At 49.2% G+C, this 26,754-nt stretch overlaps 1 protein-coding gene and 1 long non-coding RNA gene across 2 annotated transcripts in view; one reads left to right on the top strand and one right to left on the bottom strand.

The window, feature by feature from the left end:
- Positions 1–26,754, bottom strand: part of LOC130153518 (uncharacterized) — a 258,449-nt gene that overhangs the window by 214,922 nt on the left and 16,773 nt on the right. The window lies entirely within an intron of this gene.
- Positions 1,896–14,435, top strand: STC2 (stanniocalcin 2). The gene is made up of 4 exons (XM_056348441.1): positions 1,896–2,179; positions 4,326–4,468; positions 6,975–7,186; positions 10,802–14,435. The coding sequence occupies exons 1-4, from the start codon at positions 2,029–2,031 to the stop codon at positions 11,187–11,189; spliced, it is 894 nt and encodes a 297-aa protein (XP_056204416.1). The 5' UTR covers positions 1,896–2,028; the 3' UTR covers positions 11,190–14,435.

The raw sequence follows: 26,754 nt of genomic DNA, 5'->3' as shown, positions 1-26,754 counted from the left end.
TTACTTCCTCCCACGGAGGAGAAACTGCTCTCCCCTTAAATTCTGCCGTCCGTTACTCCCTTCTGTGCTGCTCCTGACTTCATTCAGTTCCCGGTCTTTGAACACTGGAGCTGAGAACTGTTAAAGTCAAGCTAGTTAGACCTTAGCAAAGGCAATTAAATAGCAAAACTCTTCAGCAGTATAAATAGTAAGAGAACAAGGACAAACGAAGGGCCACCAGGCACTCAGGGTGAGGTACAAATGAAGAAGAAAAACCTATTCCTTTAATAGCCCTGTTGTCAAAAAGGGCAGAGCCCATCCCAGGGGCACAGGGGCTTTGCAGACATCGGCGCTGGCACAGCAGGCTGCTTGGGGGGAAGCTGCAAGTTGCGGTTCACAAGGCAGCAGCATCCTGATAAAAGGGAATTTCCACCCGAGCTTGGCACCACCGTGAAGAATTTCAATCTTAAAGATGTTTCAAAGTCAAACCCTAAAGAATGATAAACTTTGCACCACTCAGACCCAGCAAACAAACCTCCTGGCCTGGGACAAAATCAGGGAAGGCCCCGGGGCGGGGGGGGGGGGGGGGGAGAACCGACGGGGGTGTCTCAGGGGGCTGCAAGGGGGGTGTCAAAACGCGCCGGCTGGTGCACAGCCCTGGAGCCATGGTCCTGCAGCACGGTGTCACGTCCCGCCGAGGAGACCCTTGCTCGGGGAGGTGTGAGTGGATTTCCTCAAGTGCATTTTGACAGCTGTGAGGAAGCGGGCGGCAGCAGCAGCTGGAGACATTCCTGGCTGCGCCCACCCCCCACCCCCCCCCGGCGGGACCCCCCGCCCCCCGCACGGCCCAGCGCGCCCCGGGGCTCGGGGGCTGCTGGGGGGGGCAGGAGCCGCGTGGGGCCTGCGGGGTCTGATGAAACATCTGATGTGCATTACGGCAGGGAGAGGGGGGACACGCACGCCCCCTCCCCAGCGAGCGCGGCACTTCTCATCACCTGCTAGAGATTTCCCTACACAAACCCCCCGCGCCACGCTCCCAGCTACCGGACAAAGGGGAGCAGCCAGAGCTGGCTGCGGGTTTGCTTCGCGGGGGGGGGGGGGGGGGGGGGGGGCGGTGTTGCAAGGGCGATGCTCCCTCTCCCCGGGGGCGGCTGTTGGGGGAGGGGGGTGCCGAAGAAGGCTCACCCGGCCGGGTCCGCACTCGGGTACCACGTCCCCCTTCCAGCCCCCCCAGATGATGGATTTGACCCAAGTCCCCTCGGAGCTCGCAGGGTACAAAATCCCGGGGGGGGGGGGGGGGGGGGAAGGAGGAGGGAGTGGAGGATTTCCAAGAAAGTCAGTGCAATTGCTCCTTCGGAGAGCGGCTGATTTTTACCTTTTTTTTTTTCTGTTTTAAATCAAGTCTCGCAATGAGACATCAGTGCCGCAGGGCAGCCGGCGCGGGCGGCCCGGCACGGGCACCCCCGCTGCTCCCGGCGCAAGGGCACCGGCGGCGCCTGGGGCGCCCCGAAGTTGCTTTCCCATCCCCGGGAGGGCCGGCCTCCCGGTGCTGCCACCCCCCTCCAAAGCAGCCCGCTCCTCCAAATCATCACAATCCCGCTTTTTCACCTTTTTTTTTTTTTTTCTCCCCCCCCCCCTCGCCCATACCGCCGGGGGAAGGCACCTTCGCACCCCCTGGCCGCCGCCCGGGGCGCAGTCCCTGCCCGCTGCCCCCCGCACGCCCATCCCCCGCGGGGCGGGGGGGCCGGGGGGGCGGGCGGCTGCAACCTGCCGGCGGGGCAGGGCCGGCCCCCGGCGGGCGGGCGGAGCGGGGCGGCGGCTGCCATTGGCCGCGGCGCGGAGCGACACCTGCTCGGCTTCCTCATGCGAGTGACACCGGGGCTCGGCGGGGATATTTGAGGCACCCTCCGGCACCGCCGCCGCCACTCCGCGCTCGCCGCCGCGCCGGGCACATGCGGTTCGCGGGGCCGCGGCGAGGAGCGCGCTGGGCCCGGGTGCGGCACCCCGCGGGGGAGGACGCGGCGGCGGCGGCGGGGGGAAGGCGCGACCATGTGCGCGGAGCTCCGCGGCAAGCTGCTGGCCCTGGCCCTGCTGCTCGCCAGCGCCCGGGCGGCGGCGGGCACTGAGGCCACGCACCCGCCGGAGGGGCCGCAGGACAGGACCCCGCAGCAGAAGGGGCGTCTGTCCCTGCAGAACACAGGTACGGGGGGGCGGGGGGGTCCGTGCGTGTGTCCCCGGCGCTCCAGATGCACCGGGGGAATAGCCGCGTTGAGTTATGACAGGCGCTTTATTTCGGTGTCCGACTGTCAGGCATAAATCATCAGAGGAAATAAGAGCTGGCTGCTAATTACCTGTAAAGCCCGGCTTTGCCAAGCACGTGTTGCCCTTGCAACAGCCGCGGCAGCGCTCCGGGCCAAGCGGCTCCGCAGCCGCGCCGGGCACGCTACGTCGGTGCGGGGCGGGAGCGGGGCCGGGGGCGGCGGGAGCCCCGCCGAGGTGCCGGGCTGGGGAGGAGAAAGTTTCTCGGCGCAGCGTTTGAAACCGGGTCGGGGGGGGGGGGGACGGGGCGGGGGGGACGGGGCCGGACGGGAGGGAAGGGGAAGCGGCTGGGAATGACTGGTGCTTTGCCTCCTCCATAGGGAGTCGTGCAATGATGCAACGGACCGGGGGTTTCTCTCCTCCTCTCCCGCCCCCTGCGCTCCCTCCTCCGGGTATTATCTGCCTAGAAAAAGAGAGCTGAGGCGTGCACTTTGCTGGATCGCTTCCCAGCCGTGCAAAGAGAGCGCGCGGGATCCAGACGCTTCCCTTCCCCACCCCCCACCCCCCTTCCCCCCTTTTTTTTTTTTTTTTGTTAACACTCTCAGTGCTGCGAGACGTGTTTAAACACACACGAGCAGGAATGCACGAATGCCCATTAGGGACTGCCACATGTGAATCACGGCACTGTGCAGTTCTCAGCACGCTGGAGCCAGGACATGTGATCCGGCAAAGGGTTTGCATCCGGATGCCAACACAAGCACCACAGCTGAGCTCCCGGCCCCCGAGCAGCCCGGCTCCGCGCTCCGCAGCGCTCCACAAAGAGCTCCATTTTCCCCCCCGCACCCCCCCTCGGTGCGCGCCTGTTTGCGCAGCTCTCCGCCTGGGGCTGAGCATCCCCGGGAGCCGACCGCGGGGCTCCCGCGTCCCACCCCCAGACACACCTCGGGGCAGGTAGAAGAGGGGGGGGGAGGCAGCGGTAGTAATTCCGTTTTGAGCGGGGGGGGGGGGCGGTTCATGTGAACTCTGCATTTACACCCGCGGCTCCTCTCTGCCTTGCAGCGGCTTGAAATTAGACTGAAAGTTGCTGTAAAGACTTGCAAATGGACCGCATGGCGGAGGGGGAGGCTGGGGATGTCTGAGACACGCTGCGGTTCGAAGGGGGATTAGTCTGGCTCCCAAGGGCGAGCTTTAATTAAAGGTACCACTAGGGCACAGAGTACAGGAATTCTTAGCATCCTCAGTTCTGGTCTAAAAGCTGCCCCTGTTTAACTTTATCCCCGGGCTTTTTCAGCAACCACCTTCCCTCTGACCATACTACTACATCCATATTTTTTTAAAAGGACCAGAAGCTGTCTTGTTAAGAATTAGGTTTTTTGGGTTTGGGTTGTTGGTGGGTTTTTTTGGTGAGTATTAGACAGCATTTTTTTACGGTATTACGTAACATCTGAAAGGACAGAATAAACACATATGTAATGGCTAGCTCCAGGAGATGTAATTTATGTACTACATATATAAATACATATTTTTTCAATTGATTTTTGCGTAGGTGAGGACATAGTTTCGGCTTTATGCAACCCTCAGTGCAAAGGACACTACCAGTGGGAGTTTTACTATTAACTTCATAGACATCACAACTGGAAGCCCAGTAGTCTGTAAAAATTATCATCCTAAATCACCAGAAACCAGCTTAAAGCACTAGAAACAAGAACTTTTAGCTGGCTGGGTCCTGGGCTTCTCCTTTTGGCACTCGGAGTTGACAGGGGGGCTTTGTACAAGTTGGACAGCAAAAATCATGCCTGTCCTTTGCTCCTGAGGAATGCAAAAGCATTAGACAGTTCTCAAGTGAAACAGCTTGACGTAAGCATAGTGGATTTGGCATTTACTTCTTGGATATCGCTTTCATAACATAGTACACCCAAGTTTAGGCCTAATTTCTGCAAAAAGTGGGCATGCTGTGGGTACCAAAGCTTGTCATGTATCTTTTCTTGTGAACTGATAATGTTAGCAAAATAACTCCCTCTTTCCCTACTCACCACCAGCTCCTATGAACAGTTCTTCAAATTAACTGTAATCGATGCTCATTTTAGCTGAAATCCAGCACTGCCTGGTTAATGCTGGCGATGTGGGATGTGGAGTCTTTGAATGCTTTGAAAACAATTCTTGCGAGATCCGAGGCTTACACGAGATCTGCATGACATTCCTGCACAACGCTGGAAAATTTGATGCCCAGGTAACATGGTGAAATGTCCTACATGTCTGCTAGCTTCTAATAATACACTTGGCATGTATTTTAGTTCCTTAATGCATCTTTGGAAAAAAAAAAAGTTACTGCTACTTAACAAATCTACTTTTGCACATGACCAGCTTCACTAAGAATTTTTCTGTTGATGGGACCAATTGAAACCCCAGAGCGGTAATAGAGCAGCGGTGTGTAACCTGTCCTGGGAGACGGGCTGTCTCTAGCAATCCCTGGATCACTTCCACCTACTGTACCCAGGATCACTAAATCAGAACACTAACGTAGCTGGACACGGTTTTCAGAAACACTAGGCAGCTTCGACTTCTGCCTTGTGTTTGTTCAAAGCTGATTCTCAAATGCAGCTTGGGCTCCCAGTCCATTTAGATGTATCAGAGTATTTCCCAACGTACAGTTACTAGAGTTGGTTCTCGAGACTTGCACACAACCAGTACAGGCAACCTCCTAAAACTGCTGTATCCAAACAAGTCTTTGGTTCAAGCACTAGCGTTAAAATACGTTACTTAGATGGTATGTGGCATTAAGTTTGTCTCCTTCATTTTCTCCCCAGATCATTTATGTATCATTGAGACATCCTGTTATTATGTCTTCTAAACCTACTCTCACATTTCAATGTGGAGGGAAGAGAACATTACGACAGGCCAGTGGCATTTGGCTTGACCATGCAGTTTACAGTATAACTTGACTAAAAGCACCAGCTACATGGCACTGTTGAAAGCATGGTATGAAGTAGAGCTGTCTTTGGGATGCAGCCTGTTCCATCAGAGATGGTGGGACCACCCAGCAAGAAACACTTTAAGTGCTGGAGTTGTAGGGTCAAATTGTCAAAGATGTCGGAAGGGTCTAGCTAGCCATTAAAACGGGAATCATTTCATCTGTGGGTATGTGAAAACCTTCAACTTAATTTCCGAGTGGCTTCCAGAAGATACTCATTTATTCTTGCACAATGTTCTGTCAGTGAACAGAGTTGACCGAAGGAGTAAGCCCTGTTGGGAGGGGGGGAAGAGTGCCTGTGAGGGCTGAGCATAGCCATCGCTGCCTGCTCCCTGGGATCCCCAGATATTGCCAATCAAATACAGCACATGCCACACCCAGGCTGCCTCCATCGCACTGCAGAGGTATTAAACCCCTGGAGCTTTATTGAATGTGGAGGTGACTTTAGCCTCTGCTACAACATGGCTTTTCATGGCTCATTTCTGTATTATCTGCAGTTATTTCAGGCTGTGTTAAATGACAAGACTAACACTGGCCACGTTCTGTTCTCTGCTTTCTGCTCTTCTCTCTTTCTGAAACCTGACAGTTGATGTCAGATTTGGTTTATATAAGAATTTTCTTTTTTATCCTTATTTGCCTACTGTGATGTGCATGTTCATTACTTAAGGGAAGGGCATGTAAGTGCCTTTAGTATGGGGAATAGAAAGGGATGACAACTGAAGCGGTTCTTTGATCGGCAAGAAATATTTCTGACTTGAAACAATCTGGGGACAATGTTTGCTTGCAGGTCTGGGTGAATCTTAGTTAATGTCAGTGGAGCTGTCCCAGTGTACCCTTTGGATAAAGGATAACAAGAATTCGGTTTTCATGAAGCGCTTGTGTAAAATAATCTGAAGTTAATGAAGAGATGGAGGCAATGCAGGATGCTCAGCAAAGTAAAGGGAGCCTGAGCAGCGCTGTCAGACTGCACCAGATGCACCATGTGTTGCAGTTAGTGTCAGATAGCAGAGAGAAAAGGAAGGGATGGGTTTGATGCCCACTAAGCGAAAGAATGAAAGAATCAGAAACAGCAGTTAAAGAGATGCTGCTAAAGCAGCTTTCCTGTGACTTTTCAGTTTCTTGCTCTGATTTGCTTAATCTCACTTACAAGTTCTTGCAGTAAACAGGCATCAAGACAGTGTAGGATTATCACTAGTGCTGATTTGAGTCCCTCTCTGAGGAAGCAGTAGAGAAAATACAGACAGCTGGGGAATGGGACAGGTGCCTATAGATGGTGCATTCCTGTCTATGAGTTTGCAAACTGGTTTTAAAATTAAAAGAAACCTTACTTTGCAGTTACTGAATGGGCATCTGCTTGTGGTCCTGGGGACCTCAGCCATGGCAGGATGTCCTCACCTTTGGGCAAACTTGCTGTGCTGCCACCCCAGAAGTGAATGAAGCCAGTAACTCGAGCACTGAATGATTTCTATGTGCTTACTTTTGCACTTTCCTTTGCTGGGCGTTCAGCTCTTGGAGCAGAGGAGACCCCAAAATACCAGTGAGGAAGCCCTGTGCGTTCAGCTCCACTGGGATAGCAAAGCCAGGTAACTTGGTGTGGCCTTTAAGGGCAGAGAAACAAAAAGAGGGGGAAAAGCCTTTAAGTGATACCCTTAGCAATGTAATAATCCTTGACATTGTCCAACAGAGGAGCAGTTGGCTGGGCATAAATCAGCTGCTGTGCTTAATGGACAGAAATACAGACCTACTCCATTTCTTTTCTTCTCAGGGAAAATCTTTCATTAAAGACGCTCTGAAGTGTAAGGCTCATGCCTTGAGGCATAAATTCAGCTGCATCAGCCGTAAGTGCCCTGCCATTAAAGAGATGGTGTTCCAGTTACAGCGGGAGTGCTACCTGAAGCATGACCTCTGCTCCGCTGCCAAGGAGAACGTCCAGGTCATTGTGGAGATGATTCACTTCAAAGACCTGCTGCAGCATGAGTAAGTGCCTCCGTGCTAGTGCAGTCAGAGGCGTGGGAGCTCCTTCCAGGAGCGCGGTGGTGCCAATGGGCTGTGCACCTGCCCAAGAGCTGTTTCACCTCCTTCTGGCCTTAAGCGTGTCTTGTTTTCCCATGTACAAGACCAAGGTAATGCTTTCTTCACAGGGCCCTTGAAGACTAGTTTGTTTAGAGGGTTGGATGTGGCTGTGGAAGGAGATGAAATGGGTTGAAGTTGGATCTGGCTCTTTATGTATGTATGACTCCTTGGTCCTGCTGTATGACTCCTTGGTCCTGCTGTTTCCAGAGGCATCTTGCAATGTCTCTGTGCTTTCTGAGCTCAAAGGCACCGTTCCTGACCCCAGTATCCTGTTAAAGATGACAGCTAGAGGAGAAGGGGGAAGAAAGTCTATGTAAAGTTGTCAGCAAGATGATAATTTCTTCTTTAAATACATACTTTCAAATGTCTTGTAGTTAATTGTCCCTGAAAGAGCTGCAGTCCCCCAGGTAATCTCCCATTCATCTTACTCTTTATTAATCTCAGATGCTTTTTAATAAAACATAAAGGTGTACAAAATGAAGGCACAAGTCAGATTTTGAGGAGTTCATCCCTCTGACTGGGAACACAGCTGCCCCCTGAGGAATGGCAGGCACAAACCCTGTTTGGAATTGATCAAAGCTACTACATGACAGCAACAAACCAGTCACAAGCCATTTGTAACAACTCTTTGTGCACAAATGCAAAAATCGGAGCCTGTTTTTCTTGCAGATGAACATCTTGCTCTCAAACAAGAAGGCTGAGCCACAGCCTGGCAAGAGCCTTTACCTTGGAGCATCTTCCTACCACGCCTCTGTGCCTTTTTATCCGTAGCAGATATTGGCATAGAAACTCCAAATCCCATCAATCGTGACAGATAAATGGTTTTTACAGAATAATTTCTTTTGGACCTTTAGCCTTACATTTGCATTGGTGCTTAGATTCCCTTACTTTGTGTTGAAAAAACGCCCCCAATACTTAAGCTGCAGTTGCAGAGAGACAGCAGTTTACTCTCAAGTGCAGAATAGTCTGCTGTGGTTTGTACAAGCTGGACATGGTGGCCTGAAAGCAAGGTCTTTTCCATGGATATAGCTGAGGCTGGGATCAAAGGCATGGCTGGTGGCAGGACCTGGCCTCAGCAGGGCTGCTGGCTGTGCCCAGGGCGAAGGGCAGCATCACGCTGGCTGGGGGAGAGGGGAAGCAGGGCTCCATCCTGCACAGCAGCACCTCTCTGCAGGTGCTGCTCAGGCTGCATTGGTAGGCTGTAAACTGGGTACCTGGCACAAATTAACACACACAAACCCCTCCCCCCATCATTTGGGGATGAGGAGAACTATGAGAATCAAAAGCCTCTCCAAAGAGGATTAAGTTATCCTTATTTTACGAACACACTAAAGCTGGACTGGCTCAAAGGCAGCTGCTTATTTCTGGGGAGCTTAACTTGGGGGGTTCTCGGTTTCAGAAGAGAGGGGTCATTCAGCTGAACACCTATAATTTGCACAAATTCATTTAGAGCTTCCTATGCTTCAGCATCTCGCAGAGTCAGAGCTTGGCTCTCCTGTGCAGGACTCCCCAAATAGAAGCCAGCCAGCCTCCTCCCCTCCCCTAAATTTAGAGGCCATCTACCGAAGCTCTTGAACTAGGGAACTTGTTCAAGATCAATGGGCAAGTGTGGCAGAGCTGGAAATAAAATCACGTCTGCTGACTTGCAGCCTTGTGCTCAGTTCAGGTACTATGGTCAGGCCAGCTGAAATGCAGAAAGTAAAACAGCGAAGGAGAAATGGGCCAGTATTAATCCACAGGGCTCTGGCAGGCTCTGAATACCTGAAATATTTGGCAGCTAAGCCACTTTTTAGTCATACCAGCAATGTTTTTCTTACAAAGATTTTTTGCAAAGGTTATGCCCAATTTCAACAACTTTCCATTTTTATTTTTTTTTTTTCCTCCTTCCTGCTGCTGGATCACTTTGTATGCAATGTGCTCGGTTCTCTCTCATCTTCTAGTTCACATTTAAAGCAAAAGCTAAGAGCGGAGAAGCAAGTGGCAGCTCTCAGATTTATTCTCTGACTCTTCTCCCGACGAGGGTTGAGGAAGGCAATCGGGGCAGCGAAGTCTCCTCCTGAGTCAGCTGCGGTGGGGTGGGGGTCAGGCTGATTTGCTATGGTGGAAGTGGTGACAGGCTCTGGCAGATCGGTCGCATTCCAAGTAATTTTTTTTTTTTTTTAAACGGCAGAAACAATCCAAACATGGGAAATATTTTGCGATAGGGGGGGAAGTAGGTGGCTGTCCAAGATTAGTCATTGCAAATGAGTTGAAGCAGTTGGGCAGAGTAAAATCAGGGCAGTGGCAGACACTGATCATTATCTGTTGGTTTTCCTTGTCTCTTCAGACTTAGTTTGTGGGAAGAGATTTAGACTTGTCCGCAGCCACCAGAGCTGGTGGCGTGTGCCCAGGCGCAACCCCCCCCCCCACCCCATACAACCACGACTGCTGACCCCAGACCGTTCTGCACTTGCATGGTGGATGGCTCCCACCATGGAAGACTTTAAAGCATGTCCTCCTGGGCCCGCTAGCAGCTGAGCGGTTGCGTCAGTAAACAACATCAATATTGACCCACAAAAACTGGCGACCGCAACTATTTTAAAATTGCTGCACTCAGTGACCTGTGGCTGAGGAAGCCGGAGTGCCTGCGCTGGGGCTGCGAGTGCTGGGGGAGCACAGGGGAACAGATGGGAAGCAGGAACGGTATTTGGCCATGGTGCATTTGAAGTCCTTCTTTGGCTGGGAAAAGGTATATGCTGAAAGCTGTGCTCTGTAAGGAAATAAAGGAAAAATATCTTGGTGTGGGAGGAAACAATGCCACCAAAGTGGATTTCTGTGTGAGCTCTGTGCAGTGAGATCCTGAGTCCAGACAGGATCTTGCTTGTGGTGGAGATCAACACCTGGTGCTTCAGGGAAAGCTAAAGACGATGAGAAAAGCCAGAGAACCTCCAGCAGAGTTGCTGTTGCTTTTCACAGAGGGGAGGAAATGCCTCCCTCTTGCAGACTAGTGATCGCTGTACGCTCTGTACCAGCCGTGCGCCGGGATATAGCAAGCTGCTTGATGGAGTCGATGGCTCTGGACCCAAGCAGGTTTCCTTTGTCGTGTATCCTGACTAGTAAAGGTGAAGGGGCTCAGACAGAGAGAGATGCGGGAGGTGTGAGACAGTAGTTCTTCCCTTCGACAGCCTGGTTTGCCAAGCCTGTAGACCTCGTATTCCTCTGGTGAACATTACAGTTCTCCCAGAGCATCCCCGGTGGGGGAGCAATCAAGGCAGATCCAGCACTTGAGCGAAGCTTCATTTGACAGGATGCCATCATACATGTTTCTTACAGCATTGTGGCCAATTGGAATAGAATACATCGTGTAATAAACATACGGTGCAGAATTGGTCTGCAAGGCTGCCGGGTCAGCGGGTAGCGGGGGGCTAACACTGCTGAACTGTGCGGTGCACAGGGGAGGGTAAGCCGGGGGGGCTGTTCCACGTGTTTGCTGACTCACATCTTTTTTGACTCCCCTTTCACTGTTTCCTTTACCTCTAGGCCATATGTTGACCTCGTGAATATCCTGCTCACCTGTGGCGAGGAGGTGAAAAAGGCAATAACAAGAAGCGTCCAGGCCCAGTGTGAACAGAACTGGGGAAGTCTCTGTTCCATCCTGAGCTTCTGCACCTCGGCTGTGCATGGTGACACCATCCTGGGTCCCGAGAAGAAGCCGGGTGAAGCCAGCAAAGGCGCTGCTGGCCGAGGGGACATGCTGGCCGACTCTGACCACCGGGAGAGCTCGCGAGCATCTAAGGCAGAGAGAGGTACTAAGGGCCACTTGAACGCCCATGCCCGGGTGAAAGCTGGGGGCCACGGTCCCAAAGGGCCACATGGGATCATGGACCGGGCAGACGAACTGTCCGACTTCTCTGACATCCGGAGGTGAAAAAGGCACCAACTCCCCGTTCCCCCCATGCTCCCCCTCCACTGGAAACTTCCTCCGTTGAGTCCCATCTTCCCGTCTATGGACATTCCAAAGCATTTCCCATTCAGAGGTCAAGCACAGGGCATTGCAAGATATATATGGACCTCGGCAACAGTGTATATAGTAGCAAAGGGAGAGCAGTGGCAATGAGTTAACGATCCAGCAAACTCAACACTTGAGCAGCCACCAAGCGTGGCAAAATGTCTCTGACTAAATTCTTTTCCCCTTTTTTATGAAACGGACATCAGCTGAAATTTAGGATCTTGTTTGGGGGGTTGTTGGGTTGTTTTAGGGGTTTGTGGTGTTTGGTTTTTTTTCTTGGTCCCCTTGGCTGGGGAGAAGGTTCCAAGAGGGCTCTGCCAGATTGCATGTGGCTGCTTGTGGCTTAGCACCTCCAAAGGTTTAGGGCACAGCCTTACAGCAGATGGCTGAATTCCAGGGGGATTTGGTTTCTGCCTGTGGCTGAGAATGCAAGAGCTCAAGGCTCTCTATGTGATGCTCTCTAATGAAATAGCTACCCTGTCTCTTGCACAGGAGCTGTGCGGTCCAGAGCTCCACCGCTTTCTGTTAACTAACTTCTGAGCCATTGTTCCCATCTGGGTGATGCTGCCTAGTTGAAGTGCCCCCTGTTTGTTTTTTAACCACTGCATAACTCGACACTTGCTAATCCAGTCACTTCAGCACGTCAAAGGTGAGAAGTCAGCTTCCAGACAGGGCAATGTGACTGTTATGACTTGCACAGTATAGAGGACCCCCCAAGAGTATGCTCGTGGACTTGTAAAAACCCTGTGCATATTCTCTGCTTACACCTGCCCACTCAGTGATACAGGTCCTCCACCCTGAAGGACAGCCCGAGCTTAAAAGGATGGGCACAGGCTCAGGCAGCGAAGGACCCCACGTACTTAGTTCTTCTGTAGGGCTGGGTTGAAGGCCCATTGGAAATCTGTCTGTCCTTAGCAGTAGCGTGGTGTGGTTTGCTGGGGTGTGGAGCCCTGCTCTAACCTACCTATCAGCTGTGGTTTAACCAAATGCCAAAGATAAGGAGAGGGGGTTGGCTTGGGGTTTTTCTTTTTAAATGACCACCATTCTCTGCAGAATGAGTTACTAAAGATGAAGAGTGTCAAGAGCGTGTTGTTTCTAAGCAGTTGTAAGCGTGAATGAGGTGTTTGGGCACATCTCTCCTACCCCCTATGCAATTGTAATTCTCAGGTTGCAGATCTGCAGTCCTATATCCCCAGATACTGTACTGGAAATGGAGGTTACAGCATCCACGGGGACAGAAGGGCGAGCTCTTTAGCTTCCTCTGGAGAAAAAGCGAGTTTTCTTAGAAAGTGGGAATCACACCAGGGATTTGAGCCTTCTCATTTAGAAAGTTTGGGAGGAAAGCTGTGGGGGCAGGAAGGCAGTTCAGTAGAGACAGAACGTACCCAGTGAACTAACGTACGCCTTGTCGCATGGTGGGAAGGAGCTGTATAAACAGTAGAGGGTGTTGGAATTTGGCTACAATTTCCAACTCAAGATTTTTGTTACTGCTAAGTGAACACAGCTCCTAATAGCTATATTCAGGGTTTAATGCATGTATCCACCCGCAGACGTTATAGGCATTGCTTTTAATAGAAGCCACGTAGGAAGCAAGAGAGGACCATTAAGTTGAAAAGGTGTGTCTCTATGTGATCACCAGGTCTTTGAAGACATGATCTTGATCCTGCCTGGTTTTAGCTAAGTTCTGTGACAAAATTGTCATTTGACTCCATTGGGAAGAGGTGGGATCCGGCCAGGTACTGTAACAGCAAAGCCCATGCTGACCAGAGGAGCGGAGCTCCTGGCACAGAGTGCCGGCTGCCCGGCTGGGTGATGGTACAGCTCTCCCACGGAAGGGGCACCCTGGCTGTCCCACAGAGGAACTTGCCAAGGTGGGCTCGGGCCCCTGACGGCCAGCTCCTCTGCTCCAAACCCCCAGTGGCTGCTGGTGGTACCCTAAGAAGGTTTCTAGCGTGCCTCCATGGGTTTCCTGCGAGCGTCCTCTCCCCCTTGGCGGCATACAGCCACCACGAAGAACAAGCTCAAACCAAAAAGACAATCCAAGCATTTTAGCAAAAAAAAAAAAAAAAAAAAAAAACCAAAAAAAAAAAAACACAGAAACAACTCACTACCAATGTAATGGTCTTGCTTTGGACTAAAATGAGACCCCTCTCTCATTAGAGGTCTGATTCATCAATGGGAACCAAACATAGATCTACATCCTTGAATGTCTCAGTCAACATATCACCTCAGCATGCATACAGTTTTATTTGTATTCAGTTGTTCTGTGGGGGAAATTGTATACTCCCCTTCTTTAGTCAATGAAAATTTGGGGGCGGGGGAGGGCAAGCTGTGGGTGGGAGGGAATTTTGTATAAGGCATAATTTTTTTTTTCCTCTGTGTGTGAAGATTTTATGTGTTCATCTACTGATTCCACATATGCTATTATTGTAAATATTTAACATTTCTATTTATTATAGTGTCCCCATTTAAAAAAGAACACTGCTGGCTATGATAATTTAAACGTACGTCATGACCTGTGTTGTATATATTCATGCCACTAGTATGGTTTTTTTATGTTTAAAGCTGCATAAATATAGTTTTATACAGTTCCATAATGTTATTGACAGCATAAATCATTTATTTATTGTTAAACCTTCTTTCATATCTAGCAAATAGGGTGCGTTTTACCTGAGATTATTTTATTGTGACATCTACATAGCCTTAATTCTTTATAAAAAAGACAAAAAATCTCCATTTAGATACTGTATGATGCTTTAATTAACATTCCTTATGAACTTGCTGTTCACGAAGGAGGTTTAGCTTAAAAGCCAAGGTATGAATGTTTCCTTTATGCTTTGCATCTGGAATGAGCCTTGTTCTGGAATGAAAATACTGGGAGAAGCAAAATGCCTACTGGAAAAAGATAGCAGTAAACCCTGGAAAATGCTGTCCTAACTTAAAAGTGCTGAACTAAGGAAAAAAAAAAAGAAAAGGAAAAAAAAAAAAAAAGACAAACTGTCCTTAATTCCAAAATCTCTGGGAGAAAAACATACTAGTTTAGTCTCATGTAGAAGTTGCAGCCAAATAAGCTTGTAAAAAGAGAAAATGCATATGGCTTTAGACAAAGTTCTGTACCTTTCACACTATTATTTTCCTTAAACACTAATAAATGTTTTGAATAAGTCTGTGGCTGGGTTCTGTTTAGCTGGAATTTCAGCTGCTGCTGTAGGGGGTAAGAAAATCTCCCTGAACCTGGGCCAGCAGCTTCAGCTGAGGGGGGCAGAGGTACCCTGGCTGCTCGCCCCCCAGGGTCGTTCCCCCCCTGCAGCAGGGCCCTGGCTGGGGCTGGGGTGGGATGCGGGGATGGAGCCAGCCCTTCCTCTGTACAGGGAGGGCTGGTGCAGGGGCAGAGACCTCGTCACCACTGTGGCATTCCCTGGGAAAGGGAGACCTTGCTGGCTGCTTAGCTGGGACCTGGCAGCTTGGTTTGAGGGGAAAGGGAGGTGAGGAACAAACTAGAGGATGAAAAACATGCGGAGCAGAAGCTCGTGCCCTTATCAGGCTCAGAAAAAGCCCCTGCTTGTTTCAGGAGTTTTTTTTCCCCTAGCAGGAGCCATGGGTCGGGTTCATTGCAGCATGTCGAGAGCCACCTCATCTGCTTTGAATTAGTCAGTATTCAGGTTGGGAAGGGAGTATGGGGATGCAGATGCTTATGGGTTTCTTCTCCCTATCCAGATGATCTTGGATTACAAAAGTCCCTTGGGAGGTGGCACGCTGTGCTCAGCCAGGTTGGCTATGGGTGCAGCTCGGCATCCCATAAGGGCTGGGAAGGGGATCTGTGGCTGACCACAGCACCCACCCGTGGGCAAGGTGTCAGCAGCCCCCAGTGCAGGACCAAAGCTCCAAGCACTGGACTTCAGCTAGACCCAAGAACAACAGTGATGCTTTCTAAAAGCTGTAATATCTGGTAAGATTTGTCCTGCATCTATAAAAGACCTAGTCCATGTAACAGCAAGAGTTACCCTTTCAAGGTTGTACCTTAAAAACAGAGGACATCCATTTGGCTCTCCACTGTCAGCTATTATCAATAAGTACCAGGCAGTGGCTCTGTACGGGGATGTAACAGGCACATACGGTAGCTGTAATCCTCTCTCCCATCATCCCATCACCATCCCAAAGACCAGATATCAAAATCTTAAATGCTTACTGGAGTTTCAGCAAAGGAGAAAAGCAAAATCCTAAGATTTACAAAAAGCAAGCTGCAGAAACAGCACTTTTGTGTTGTCTCTGAAGTCATTTTCGTACAGCATCGGGGTGTAGGCAGCAAGGGGATGGGGAAATTATGAGAAAGCACCTCAGAACATAAAGCACAGATTTTTTTTTAAGGCTGCTTGCATGAAAAAGCACATTTTTAACACTCCTTCTGTGGGGTTTAAAAATAACTAATCCAGTTGAAGCCTTTGCATGAGATGGGCTTCACAAACCTAAATGTGATTTGCAGCAATCTAGGACCTGTAGCATTTCTTTGCCTTTAAGTGCAACAGCTCTTCATAATCCTGCCATGGACTGTCATCAGACACCAACGGGAAAGTGCCTCTTGCCAGCAGAGATGTGACAGAGTTTGGTGGGATGTGATCTCAGACCCGCCTGCAGTCAGGCTACAGCCAAGGAATAGCTTGTACTGCTGTTGGACCACTCGCTAGCATTAAAGATCCCGTTGCATTTTTTTTGCAGAAGCTGGTCCACACACTGTGGCTGTGATGCAGCTAAGGTAACTGCATCCACCCTTTACCATCCTCCTGACAAATTCAAGTAGAAAAGTTGTTTTTCATCTCCTGGTGCATAAAGTGGTGAGACTACATTCAGCTCCAAAACGTGGCTAGACATCAGCGATGGAGAAGTGACCCTTGCCTTCCCTTAGGGCATCACGTCTCACAAAATAGCACAGCAAATAACAGAGCAATGACATTAAAAAGTACAGAAGCACGGAGAGAAAAAGAAGCCCTAAAACAGACTGCAGAGCAGGGATTCTGCATTGCACAACCGAGAAGTGTATAACTTAAAACACATTTAATACCAGCATACAAGTATGCTTCAAGACTGGAGTGATCTTAGTTCAATTTGGTCTGAATCACTTTACAAGTGAGTAAGGAAAACCAAACCAAGGCAATTCAAACTGCAAATCCACGTCCATACACAGGTCTCATCCAACCGAACAAATCCCACCGAGATTCATACATGTGGTCCATTTGGATTTATTCTCCTACGGGCTCCCTGTCTAGGCTCCCAAAAGAACAAAATTAATTCCAGATATTGGCTTGCTCAGGCATACCAAAACATTTACAAATGTATACGGCAATTTACATATGTCAGCCCACATAGTGAGCTGAGTCAAACCTCCTGCCAGTGCTTCTGCGTTTGTCTTTGCCGGTTCCCAGCTACTGCCCTTCACTCTGCTCCCTGAGCCCACGCCGGGAGATGCCAGGAGAGCTGCTGCTGCAGCTCCGGAGCAGCTCTCTGCTGCGTCACGCCTGATGAACTCATCACAGTGATTGTCCCAGGTGAGGCAATAGTTAAAGCTTGCTGGGAAGCCTCTCAGCAGCGTTTTTAAAGCTATTTCCTGACATCTCACCAGAAACACAAATCCCACTCAGTTTTCGCTGCTAGTTCTGTTCGTGTTTCCATGCTCTCCTCGCAGGCTCTCGCAGGAAAGGCTTCTCTCACGCCTGCTGAAGTCAGAAAGTGCTGCATGCCTCCCCAGCCACAGCAGAGCTCCAGCCTCAAGCAACACCAAGCAGCCTGCATCACCCGGCCCCATCACCGGCACCTGCCCTGTGACCAAGCAAAATTGTGTTGGGGGGATGCAAGGGGGTGCAGCTGGACCACCCCCGAGGCAGGAGCTCCACTTGATGCCTCGCAAGGTCCCTTCCAGGTCTGTCCCTGCGGTCCCAGCGCTAACAGGCCCTGGCACAGGGCTGGGGCTCAGCATAACCATATCATTAGTGAAATCCTAACAATTTTTGTTTCTGTACATTTTCTTTAGGGAATAACTTCCCAGCCGGTGGAGCATTTCATTTTGAAATCAAAACCTCATGTCTTTCTTGATCGAGAATGTAAAATGGGGACTTGAGGGTTTAAAGACATGACAAATTATGGGAAGCTGCAGGGGCTGAGAATTCCTATCTCCAAGGGTGCCGACTGTTATAGCCTTGACCTTTTCTGCAAATACCATCCTCCCTTATTAAAATGTGGCTTGGAGTTTATTTAAAAATTCTTTTAAAATAAGAAGTCATCTTTGGAGAGTCTGCTGTGAGGTTCTCCATGTAGGTGGGGGGTATAGCTTTTTTTAAGGGTGTTCCTCCACTGCTGTGAAGTAGTGCCCTAGGGGCAGTGTCACCGTAGGGAGCGTGCTGGCTGTGCTGCCGTGCATCTCGGTGGCTCTGGTGACACCACAGAGATCAGCTCTGAGATGTGGTTCTGCAAGGAGAACCTCAGCAGCGTTGGAACAAGCCTGGGTCAGCTAACACAGTGCAAGAACATGCCTCTGTGGTACAGACAGTGCCAGTTTCATGGTGTCGTTGGAAAGAGCAGCTTATGGAAAGGCTAAAACCAGGCTGCATTTTAACATGGCATAGGAACAGCCCCCTGCTATCTAAGACATTATGGCGCGTAATCCCCTCTATAAACCCCGCTTCCATTTCTCAGATTTTCTGCAGTTTGTATCTGCTTTTCTCTATCCCACAATCACACGGGGCTACATTTGTCACCCATGAATAATCCCACTTGCATTGCAGAGTCTCTTCCTACCCTGGAGAAAAATGCAGTGGGAGGTGTGGGGAAGCTCAGTGAAAGCTGACAGCCAGGAGAGACTGGGAAAGGCCTACAGAGCGCCTTATTTAGATGTCCTATTTTAAGATAAAATTAAAAGGAACTATGCACATTCAGCATTTTGTTAAACTGATATGAAATCAAGCCACTATGAAATCAGTTTGAAGAAGGGTGCAGTGCACATGCTTGAAGCCTTCCTGAAATAATAATAATAATAATAATAATATTGTTATTATTATTATCATCATTATTTTCAATTGCAGTAGCTCCTGACTGTCAGCAAGTCCCAACCTTGGGGCTACCGATACATACATCGCAGGAGAGAGTCCCGGTGAAAGAGTTTCATCGCCACTGGTAGAAGGAAACGTTGTCCTTTGCCTCCACATGCAGAAAACAGAATAGTGTCTACCTGGGCACTGAGCGTTAACTCACTGCACAAGATGCTTCTGAACAGTAATCGTAGGAATTACATGTTTTTCTCTCGGATCTACCACCTACACTCGCTTGTCCAACGCCTAACACTAGCTGATGATGAGTCTGCAGAAGCCTGTTAAAAGCATTTTGGCCTGGACAGGCCAAGGGAGATACAGCAGCCAGGATGCCTTGGGAGGGACAGGGGGTGCCAGGGAAGCTGGAACTGCTCTGCAGCAAGAAAGGGCTCCCAAGGGTCCGGGCAACCCACGGCAGCAGCCGGCTGACTCTGCAGATTCCTGGGAGAGATGTGTTTTGTGGCTATCTGCCTGACATGGACTAGTGAAAGCTGGCCACAGCTGACAATCCAGGACCAGGGAATGAGTCGCGGATAATAATTAAAAGCCCAATCCTGGGTTCACCAAAGCCTCTGCTAAAACATCTTATTGATAATAGTAAGACATTAAGATTAAGCTCTTGCTGGAGCTGGGAATCACTGAAGCTTTCCTGACTATATAAGCTAATCAGGAATAGTCTTAACAAAATCAGAAAATAGATGAGGCTGAAAATAATCTGTTCTCAAACATCCCACATGCAGAAATGCCTGGATCTGAGGCACGGGGTTTTTTTGCAGCACTCCCTAAGCACAGACCATTTGCAAACTGTAGAAGAGCAGGCAATCCATAGCATCTTTCAACAGCATCCAGAATTGTACGACAAAGATAAGACCTGAATGCAGCTTTTAAAAACCTGAAATTAAATTTAGTAGGCTATATGACATTATATACCATACTGCTCAAATTTTGGCCATCCTACACCTAATGGCCTCTCTCTTTCCTTCTGTTGGTCCTGTGGCATAGCTTTAATACAGCATGGGAAAGGAGAGAGAACCAGCTATACCCTCCCGATGAAAATGGTAGCAGGATGATACCATTTATTTGAGAAAACACAGCAATTATTCTGAGCAACAGCATAGAAGTCAAAACCTTGAAAGGGTGGAGTGAAAAGGACCAGGAGACAGTACTGAGAAGATGTGATGGTGCCATTTGAGCACATAAACTCCTTTAGGAGCTTGCTTGGAACAAGCTGTTCTTACAGTATTGCCAGACTGACCAGAAACCAGAGCAGCATTAAAAGGTCCAATTGACCAATAAGTTGGTCAAACCCTCTCTCATGAGACTGCCAGCCAAATTTGTAAACATTGCGGGTCAGATAAACATACAAATGTTGCAACTTATTGGATTCACATTCCTCTGGCAATTACCTATGTTTTCTTCTGTCAGGACGAAGGGTTCAAGTGTATGGCGGGCAGCTGACGGGAGGATCGTGTTCTCTACCAGCGTGAGGCACAGGCAGGACAGAGAGGGCAGAGGCTGCCACGGGAAGCTTAAGCTTCACAGGAAAAAGAAATCCCAGTCCCCAAAGTAACACCTATCCTTATCTTTGAAAGAAAAATGTGTGTGTATTCCGATCATTGCAATTCCCTCAAGGATGAGAAAATGACTGAATTTAAAAAGCTTTAGAGGCCGTAAAACCTACCAAGCATCATAAACCAGGTACTACTACTGCAGGATTGCTTTGGAGCAACATCAGCAGGAAGGGGGGCCCTGTCCTGAGAGGTGGCTCACCTGCAGCAGGCGCAGCGTGTGCCCAGCAGCCTGCAAGCAGCAATGACGGCGTGCGGCACGGCGTTGTTGGAAGGCATGAAAGGCACACACCAGACTAATTCAGCAGACTCCCCCTAGTCCTCCCCCCTGTACGCAGACTGCCTGAGGCACGTTTGTGGCAGCGAGCACGTTCTGGTTCTGTCCTTAGGGCTGTAACCAGCAAAGCCCCACGCTGCCGCAGCTGCTGTGAGATCCAGTGTTGTCCCCTGGCTGCGACCGCAGAGCCGCAGGTGTAGCTGCACCCTGGTACACCCATGGTACACCCGTAGCGACGCTTATGCAACCCCGGCTGTAATATGTTCGATGACACACACACACACCCCCAAACACAGCTCACTCCTCTGGCAGAAATACAGTGGGGCCACTCTCATCCAGGATCCTCCTATGGGACTGGCAGCTCCCTGGCCGCATTACACCAGGGCTGGTGCCCCCCATTATGGTATCTGGTGTTGGAGAAATTAAAAATAATTCTGATTGCAACCTCACAACCAACCGAAAACCTTGCTAAAGCATAAATCTGGCTCCGAACTGTGCGCTCCTGCTGAGCAAAATAGAAGCACGTTGATGTGGTGCATCTCAATATACGTTACCGAGCAATCTGGCAGTGCCCAGAGACAGCAGGGTCTGTGATACCCATGGCATCAGCTCACAGGTTACAGTAACAGAGCATGCAATTAGCTGAAATGCTGCTACTGGCAGTAATAGTACCACAGGCCCCGACTCCAGCTGTGATACCCTCGGTCCTTCATACAAAAATGGCAAAAAAAGGACATAGAGTCCAATCAGGCCAGAGGAAAAGGTGGGGAAGGAAAAATAAAGACATAGAAACATCAGTTCTTATCTGTAGATTGTGCTGATTCCCATTCAATACTGTCTGAAAATGGAGCAAATCTTTAGCAAACCCAAAGAGGGAAAGAGAGGAGAGATAAAATACATGAACAGTCATCCCTGCACCTGTCCTGACGGCTGGCTTTAGTGAATAAGTGGTCAGTGAGGCACCAATCCCCTGCAAGTCTAGGTTTTCTCTTCCAAGTATGACCAAGTGCCATTAGCTTAACTTCAGTATCTCTATAGGTAATATCTGACTGCAACCCAACAGATCTCTAACAACAGCAACTGTGTCTCTGAGGTATTGAAAAGCAAAAGAGAAAGAAGATACACAAGTAAGAAGGCCGTCTCTGCTACGTGTGGCACTGCTGCTAAGCTTGTGCTGCAGTTCAGATGCTTTCAAGCTCCGGAAAGGTAAGGAGGTAAGGAATTAAGTTTCATTCCTGTTGCAGAGCTGTATCTATAAGGCAAATAGAAAGAAAGATATCAAAAGAAAGGGGGGGATGCAAAGCAGGGACTGGATTAGTTGCCTTTAACTGCTTTGGTCTCTTTTTATCAGATAGGTGGAATTGCCACCAAAACAAAGGCCAGGAAGGATAACGCCGCTGTGTCCAGACACAAGAAACAGTTGCTAAAGCCCATCCATGGTGGAAAAACATGCTGTGGGAGCACTTGCCAACATCTTCACATGGCTAGTCAGGAACTGCGCAATCAGCCAGGAGGAGGGTGGGTGGATCAGCCCAACATTAACAAGCCCAGCTGGCTCTGCCTTGCACCCTTCTCAACAGTTTCCCAAGACAGGGCAACTATTTACCATAAAGAGGCCCTGGGGCACTGATGCATTATTTTATTTCTGGCTTTGAACTTCAGAAGCATCCAGGATTCATGGATGTGTGCCGTTGCTCACCCCAGGTGAATTTACCCGGGGTCTCTTTCAGCCGTACAACCATTGGAAAGCTTCGGTGCCTGCTTTCCATCTGACAGCAGCACAGCTGAACAAGAGAGATGCAAAACTAATCGTACGCAGAAGGGAGCCAAAAAGGGATTCCAGCAACATGAAAACCAGAGGGAAATGCCAGAGTCATACTATCTGCGATCAGTATCTGTGACCCTTCATTTTCCAAGAAGTAGCAATGATAAGGCAGCTCTGTCCAGGTGAAAGATATCAGCAGGGCTAATTGTAGCCGAGCAGACTGATTCTCATGGCAATGCTGTTATCTCCCTGGATTCCAGCTCCCAGCAGCTGCTGTCACTGCTCATAATATCCAGCAGCAAGAGACAGAGAAAGGAAGGGAAAGGCGGAGAAAGGAGAGAGAAAAAATGAAGACAAAAGGAGCAGAGAGAGAAATAACAAACAGAAGGGAAAGTGCAAGAATAGTCAAATAAGAAAGGGAAGGAACAGAGAAGATATGGAAAGAAGTGAAGGCAAAAGGCACACCTTAGCTGCTCCATGATTTCCTCTTACAGGAGTTTCAAGAGAATGGATCTGACAGCAGAAACTGCTCACTGTGTGTGGATGGCAAGAGGCAAACTCAACTCATCCCTTCCCTGAGGAGGTACGTCTTCTGCAAGGAGAGACCAGGCACAGAGGTGGAAGGCACAGAGAGTAAAGAAATTACTCCAGAGAGATTACCTCTTCGCTGACTCTGCTGGCTGCTTGCTGCCTGTAGAAGACTCAAGAAGTTTAAAAAAATGAAATAAAAAAGAGAAGAGTACTACTAACGAGGCTTAGCCTGTGCACACAGCACAGCACAGAAGGGAGGCTGCTCTGACCCCTGAAAACTGTGCCCCGACAGCAAAGGGATGTGCTTGCCCAGCAGGAAGGGAAGGGAAACTGATAACTTTGTGTCCACTACCACCACATCCCCTGCTAGTCCTGTACCCATCCACTAAATTTCTGGTCCTCCCTGCCTGGCTGTTGCAGTGTCCTACTCAGTTTCCAGATTTTGGACAGCCCCAGCTTCAGATGGGCACGAGTTCTGGGCAAGCTGCCCTGTGCGGTCCCTGAGCTCCCTGCGCACACCGGGAGCTGCTGCGCACGTGCACGGCCAGCTGGACCTGTCAGACCTGCTGTGGTTGGCAGCTGGGCCTGGGCCGCATGATTATTACGCTTGTTATTCCTCCTCAGATCCAGGTAAATACATGGTAGGAGACTCCATGAACCAAGGAGATGACGCTCAAAACAGCCACAGCAAAGGATGAAAGGAACAGTGAGAAGCGACTTGCTCAAGAGCGTGCAGCAGAACAACAGCAACGTCTAGTGCAAGATGGAAGGGGCTTGTTGCCAAAATATAGGTGTCAGGAGCCAGCTGATATGTGCTAGGCTATCCAAGACATCCACCTGGGGCTGGCAGGTATGACCCAGGACCTTCTGGAGACCAGCAGCCTTCTGGAGCAGCAGTTGGAGGCCAAGTAGGACACCTATGTTTGCAAAATTGACTACAGGCTTATTCTAAGAGTAGCGCCTGATGCCCCAGGCCAGGCAGCCTCCCCACACAAGGATTTGACGCTCTGTGCTGGGGAAACACCTCCAGCCGGTATTTGGAAGCAGAGTCATGTGAGCTCTGAGGAAAAAGGTCCAAACCCCTCACAGCTACTCTTAGGGACGTGTGCTTTAGGAATAAATGTCATGAAGATGAGAACAGAAAATAAGACATCATACCCAGCCAAAGGCAATGCCATCGGCAAAACCAGGGTCAGCCTAAAAGCAGCCTCCTGGGTTATAAATAGACAACCAGTGGGTGCCCTCAATGTAGATAAAACATAAATTTATTCTTACTAGATTTTATTTTTTCATTTCACCCACACATACTTTAAATTACATGAGAAATAGAGTCAAACTTATACCATAATCCATTTAAATCCTTTGCACTATGGAGAAAAACTGCACAAACCATACGTGATGACAGCATTTTAAAGGAAAGTCAAACTGTTGGAATGGTGGAAGACACAGCCCACAGGCAGCACATGTCAAAAAGCTCAACAACCTTTGGATGAAAATAACTTTTACCGCAAGTATGCAAAAAAACAATCAGAATCATTTGTTCTGATTTCTTCAATCAGTTTGGTTGAGGTACTTCATCATTCAGGTGTTAATGACCTGGAAAGTAGGGAAGTTTGCTTTCCTCTTCTAGCCATGAAAAAGTATTTCAGGATGCATTCTGCTAGTAGTAAAACCCTGCAGACCCTGACCAGGAAAAATACCTCCTTTAACTCCCTACTTCGAGAATACCTTAGTACATCAGCTTTACACACAGAACAGGCCTCTATATACTTACTTGGTTTTTCATATGTATTTAATACATTAGACAGTTTCATTTAGATAATAATTTTTCTCATTATTTCTTTTCTGAATCCCCATTTCAATCCTGATAAATTTTAAGATAAATCACAAAAGAAATCTGAACAAACATAGGATAAGTTCTATAACTGTGTGAGTCAATGTGTACAGGTATAGCAAAAACCAGAACAAATGTAGTGCAAGGGTTGTATTTAGGGCTCTGACCTACATCCTCTGGTCAACCACAGCAGACCAGTTTAAGATGCCCAAAGGATTTTGCTGTGGCTTGCTGATGGTTACCACTCCTGGAGTAAAACCGACATCATGGGACACACACCTCCATTTCGGGAGTTCCAGAGAGGAGTTTGTTACACCAGCTTAAGCCATCAACAAAGGTCGGTTTGCCCCTGAAAAAACAAGCTGTCAGGCTGGAGAACTGGAAGTTCGGCTCATCCCGGCCCACAAGAACACAAAATGGGGAACTGAGGAGTATCTGAAGCTGCTGCCACTAGATTCACCAGAGCACATTAGCCAGAAAGTCAGACCGCAAACAGTCCCAACAAGTGTGAACCAGGATTTCTGCAAGGAAATAACTGCAACCGACATCAGTCCAGGGCAGGGCTGCGATTCACGACCTGAACGTCTTGATGTAAAGCACTATAATGTCAGTGACCTTAATCACTCTGATAAACACATACCCACCATGCTCAAGCCAAAGCTGCCCTTCTCCCGAGCGTGGCACAGGAAAAGGCACAGCACCATGGCAGAGGCAGGTAAAGAATTTCCACCCACCTTGCCCTGACACCCCTGTATCTGCGGCGCAGGCAGGAGATGGAGGGATCACCACCTGGTTACTTTGCCCTGGGCAGGAGGAACGGGAGCAGGTTAGATGCAGCCCACAGCCCACACCAGCGCCGCAGGGGCTCGCCAGCCCCCCTTCGCCCTGCCCCACCCGGTCCCCCCACGCTGCCAGCAGCTCCCACACCTCCCACAGCCACAAGCACAGACCCTGCAGGGAAGCCCTGACCTCCAGCAGCAATGCCTACTGCACACTGGTCCCAGAGCCAGCCGCTCTCCCGGAGCCACATTTCCCTATTCTGCAGCACCATCTTGCAGCAAGAGGGAGGAAAGCACCTTTCGCTGACAACAGCATGGAGAGGTGGACCTGAAGGACACAGCACTCTGGACTGCAGCTGTTTGCAGGAGCAAAACAGGGAATCGATGGAAGATTTTGATTAGGGATGGATGGCCGTTAGTTATGGCCTCCAGCATCCCAGGCGAACCCCAGCATCAGCGCTGGGGTTCGACTGAACTTTGGAATAGTTTGAAGGATTCAGTATTTTATTGTTAAACTGCTCTGTCCTCACAGACCCTTTTCTGCCTACCTTCCTTGCTGATGGCTGCTTCCCACCCAGCTAAAACCAAGACGCCTGCTAAATTCTCTGCCTGAACCTCCCCATGGGCATTGCTCCCAGCACAGCCCTCCAGCAGCCACCAGTCTGCCCCGCACCAGCACAGCCACATCCCTGATGGGAAGGAAACAAGCGTGACTCGTCCACACAAAGGCAGCAGCAGAAGTCTAAAAAGTCTTCTATGTCCCCACAACCTCTACAGTGCTGTCCCTCAGTCCCAGATTTTCCACACTCCCTCCCACGCAGTTTGGGAGCATCAGGGAGACCGAATCCATAGCAGCAACAGCAAAAAGACCCTTTACACCCTTTTGCCTCCCACTGCTTAGGCAATATCAGGCGTGATGAGAATGGGGAGAGGACCCAGAGCACACGGAGTTGTTTGCTTGAGGTTTTCAGTTTATTTGATAGCACGCTCAGTTATGTCTCCTCACTTCTGGAGAAGAACTCAGCTTTCTCCTGTCAGTAGCTAGATTTCTCAGGAAACTCTGAGAATGACAACAGAGGTGCAAGTACTTAAAATAGGAATATTTAGAACCACCAAAAAATAGCCAATGGGCTTTGAAACAGTGGGAACTTGATATTAACTTTAAGTAGGCCTTAAGTGATTATTTCAAGAGCCTTTTTAGTAAAAGAAATTGAAATTTAAGAAAGCTATTTTCAGGAAAGTTACACTCAGACCATTTGTGCCATTAGTTTTAAAGCTGGTTGCATTTTTTAATGAGAAAAATAATCCAAATAGACCCAAATAACCTATCACCAAGACATCAGATTTTTTAATTTTCCAGTTAAAGGGAGTGGTGGCAGCTGGGAAACAGGGCAAAGCCCATCCTCCTGCACACCGCAGGCTGCATTTTCCCTTTGTGTCAGTCAGTGTGAATGCACATAAAAACTTGTTTCTATAAAAGAAAACCCCCAAGATCTTAACCAGAGGAGGGCTGAGAACAGCCACCACATTGTGTGTTGACTCTTGAAGGCAAAGCTTCGCCTCCTTTTGGCAACGCCAACTTTTCCCACAAAGCCACGGCTCAGATTTGTACACAGCAGTGGGAAAGGAGTATGAACTGTTTCTAAACTCA

Source organism: Falco biarmicus, chromosome 8 (genome assembly GCF_023638135.1).
Source record: "Falco biarmicus isolate bFalBia1 chromosome 8, bFalBia1.pri, whole genome shotgun sequence".
NCBI classification, from domain to species: Eukaryota; Metazoa; Chordata; class Aves; order Falconiformes; family Falconidae; genus Falco; species Falco biarmicus.
Note: the sequence above shows the minus strand (reverse complement) of the source record. Positions and strands in the feature narration are given on the sequence as shown.

What these genes read in the sequence shown, in the direction of transcription:
- STC2 (XM_056348441.1), top strand. Translation starts at nt 2,029, where the DNA reads ATGTGCGCGGAGCTCCGCGGCAAGCTGCTGGCCCTGGCCCTGCTGCTC. An exon ending in TCTGTCCCTGCAGAACACAG is followed by an intron (nt 2,180 to 4,325) that starts GTACGGGGGGGC and finishes TGCTCATTTTAG; the next exon opens with CTGAAATCCAGCACTGCCTG. An exon ending in AAAGACCTGCTGCAGCATGA is followed by an intron (nt 7,187 to 10,801) that starts GTAAGTGCCTCC and finishes CTTTACCTCTAG; the next exon opens with GCCATATGTTGACCTCGTGA.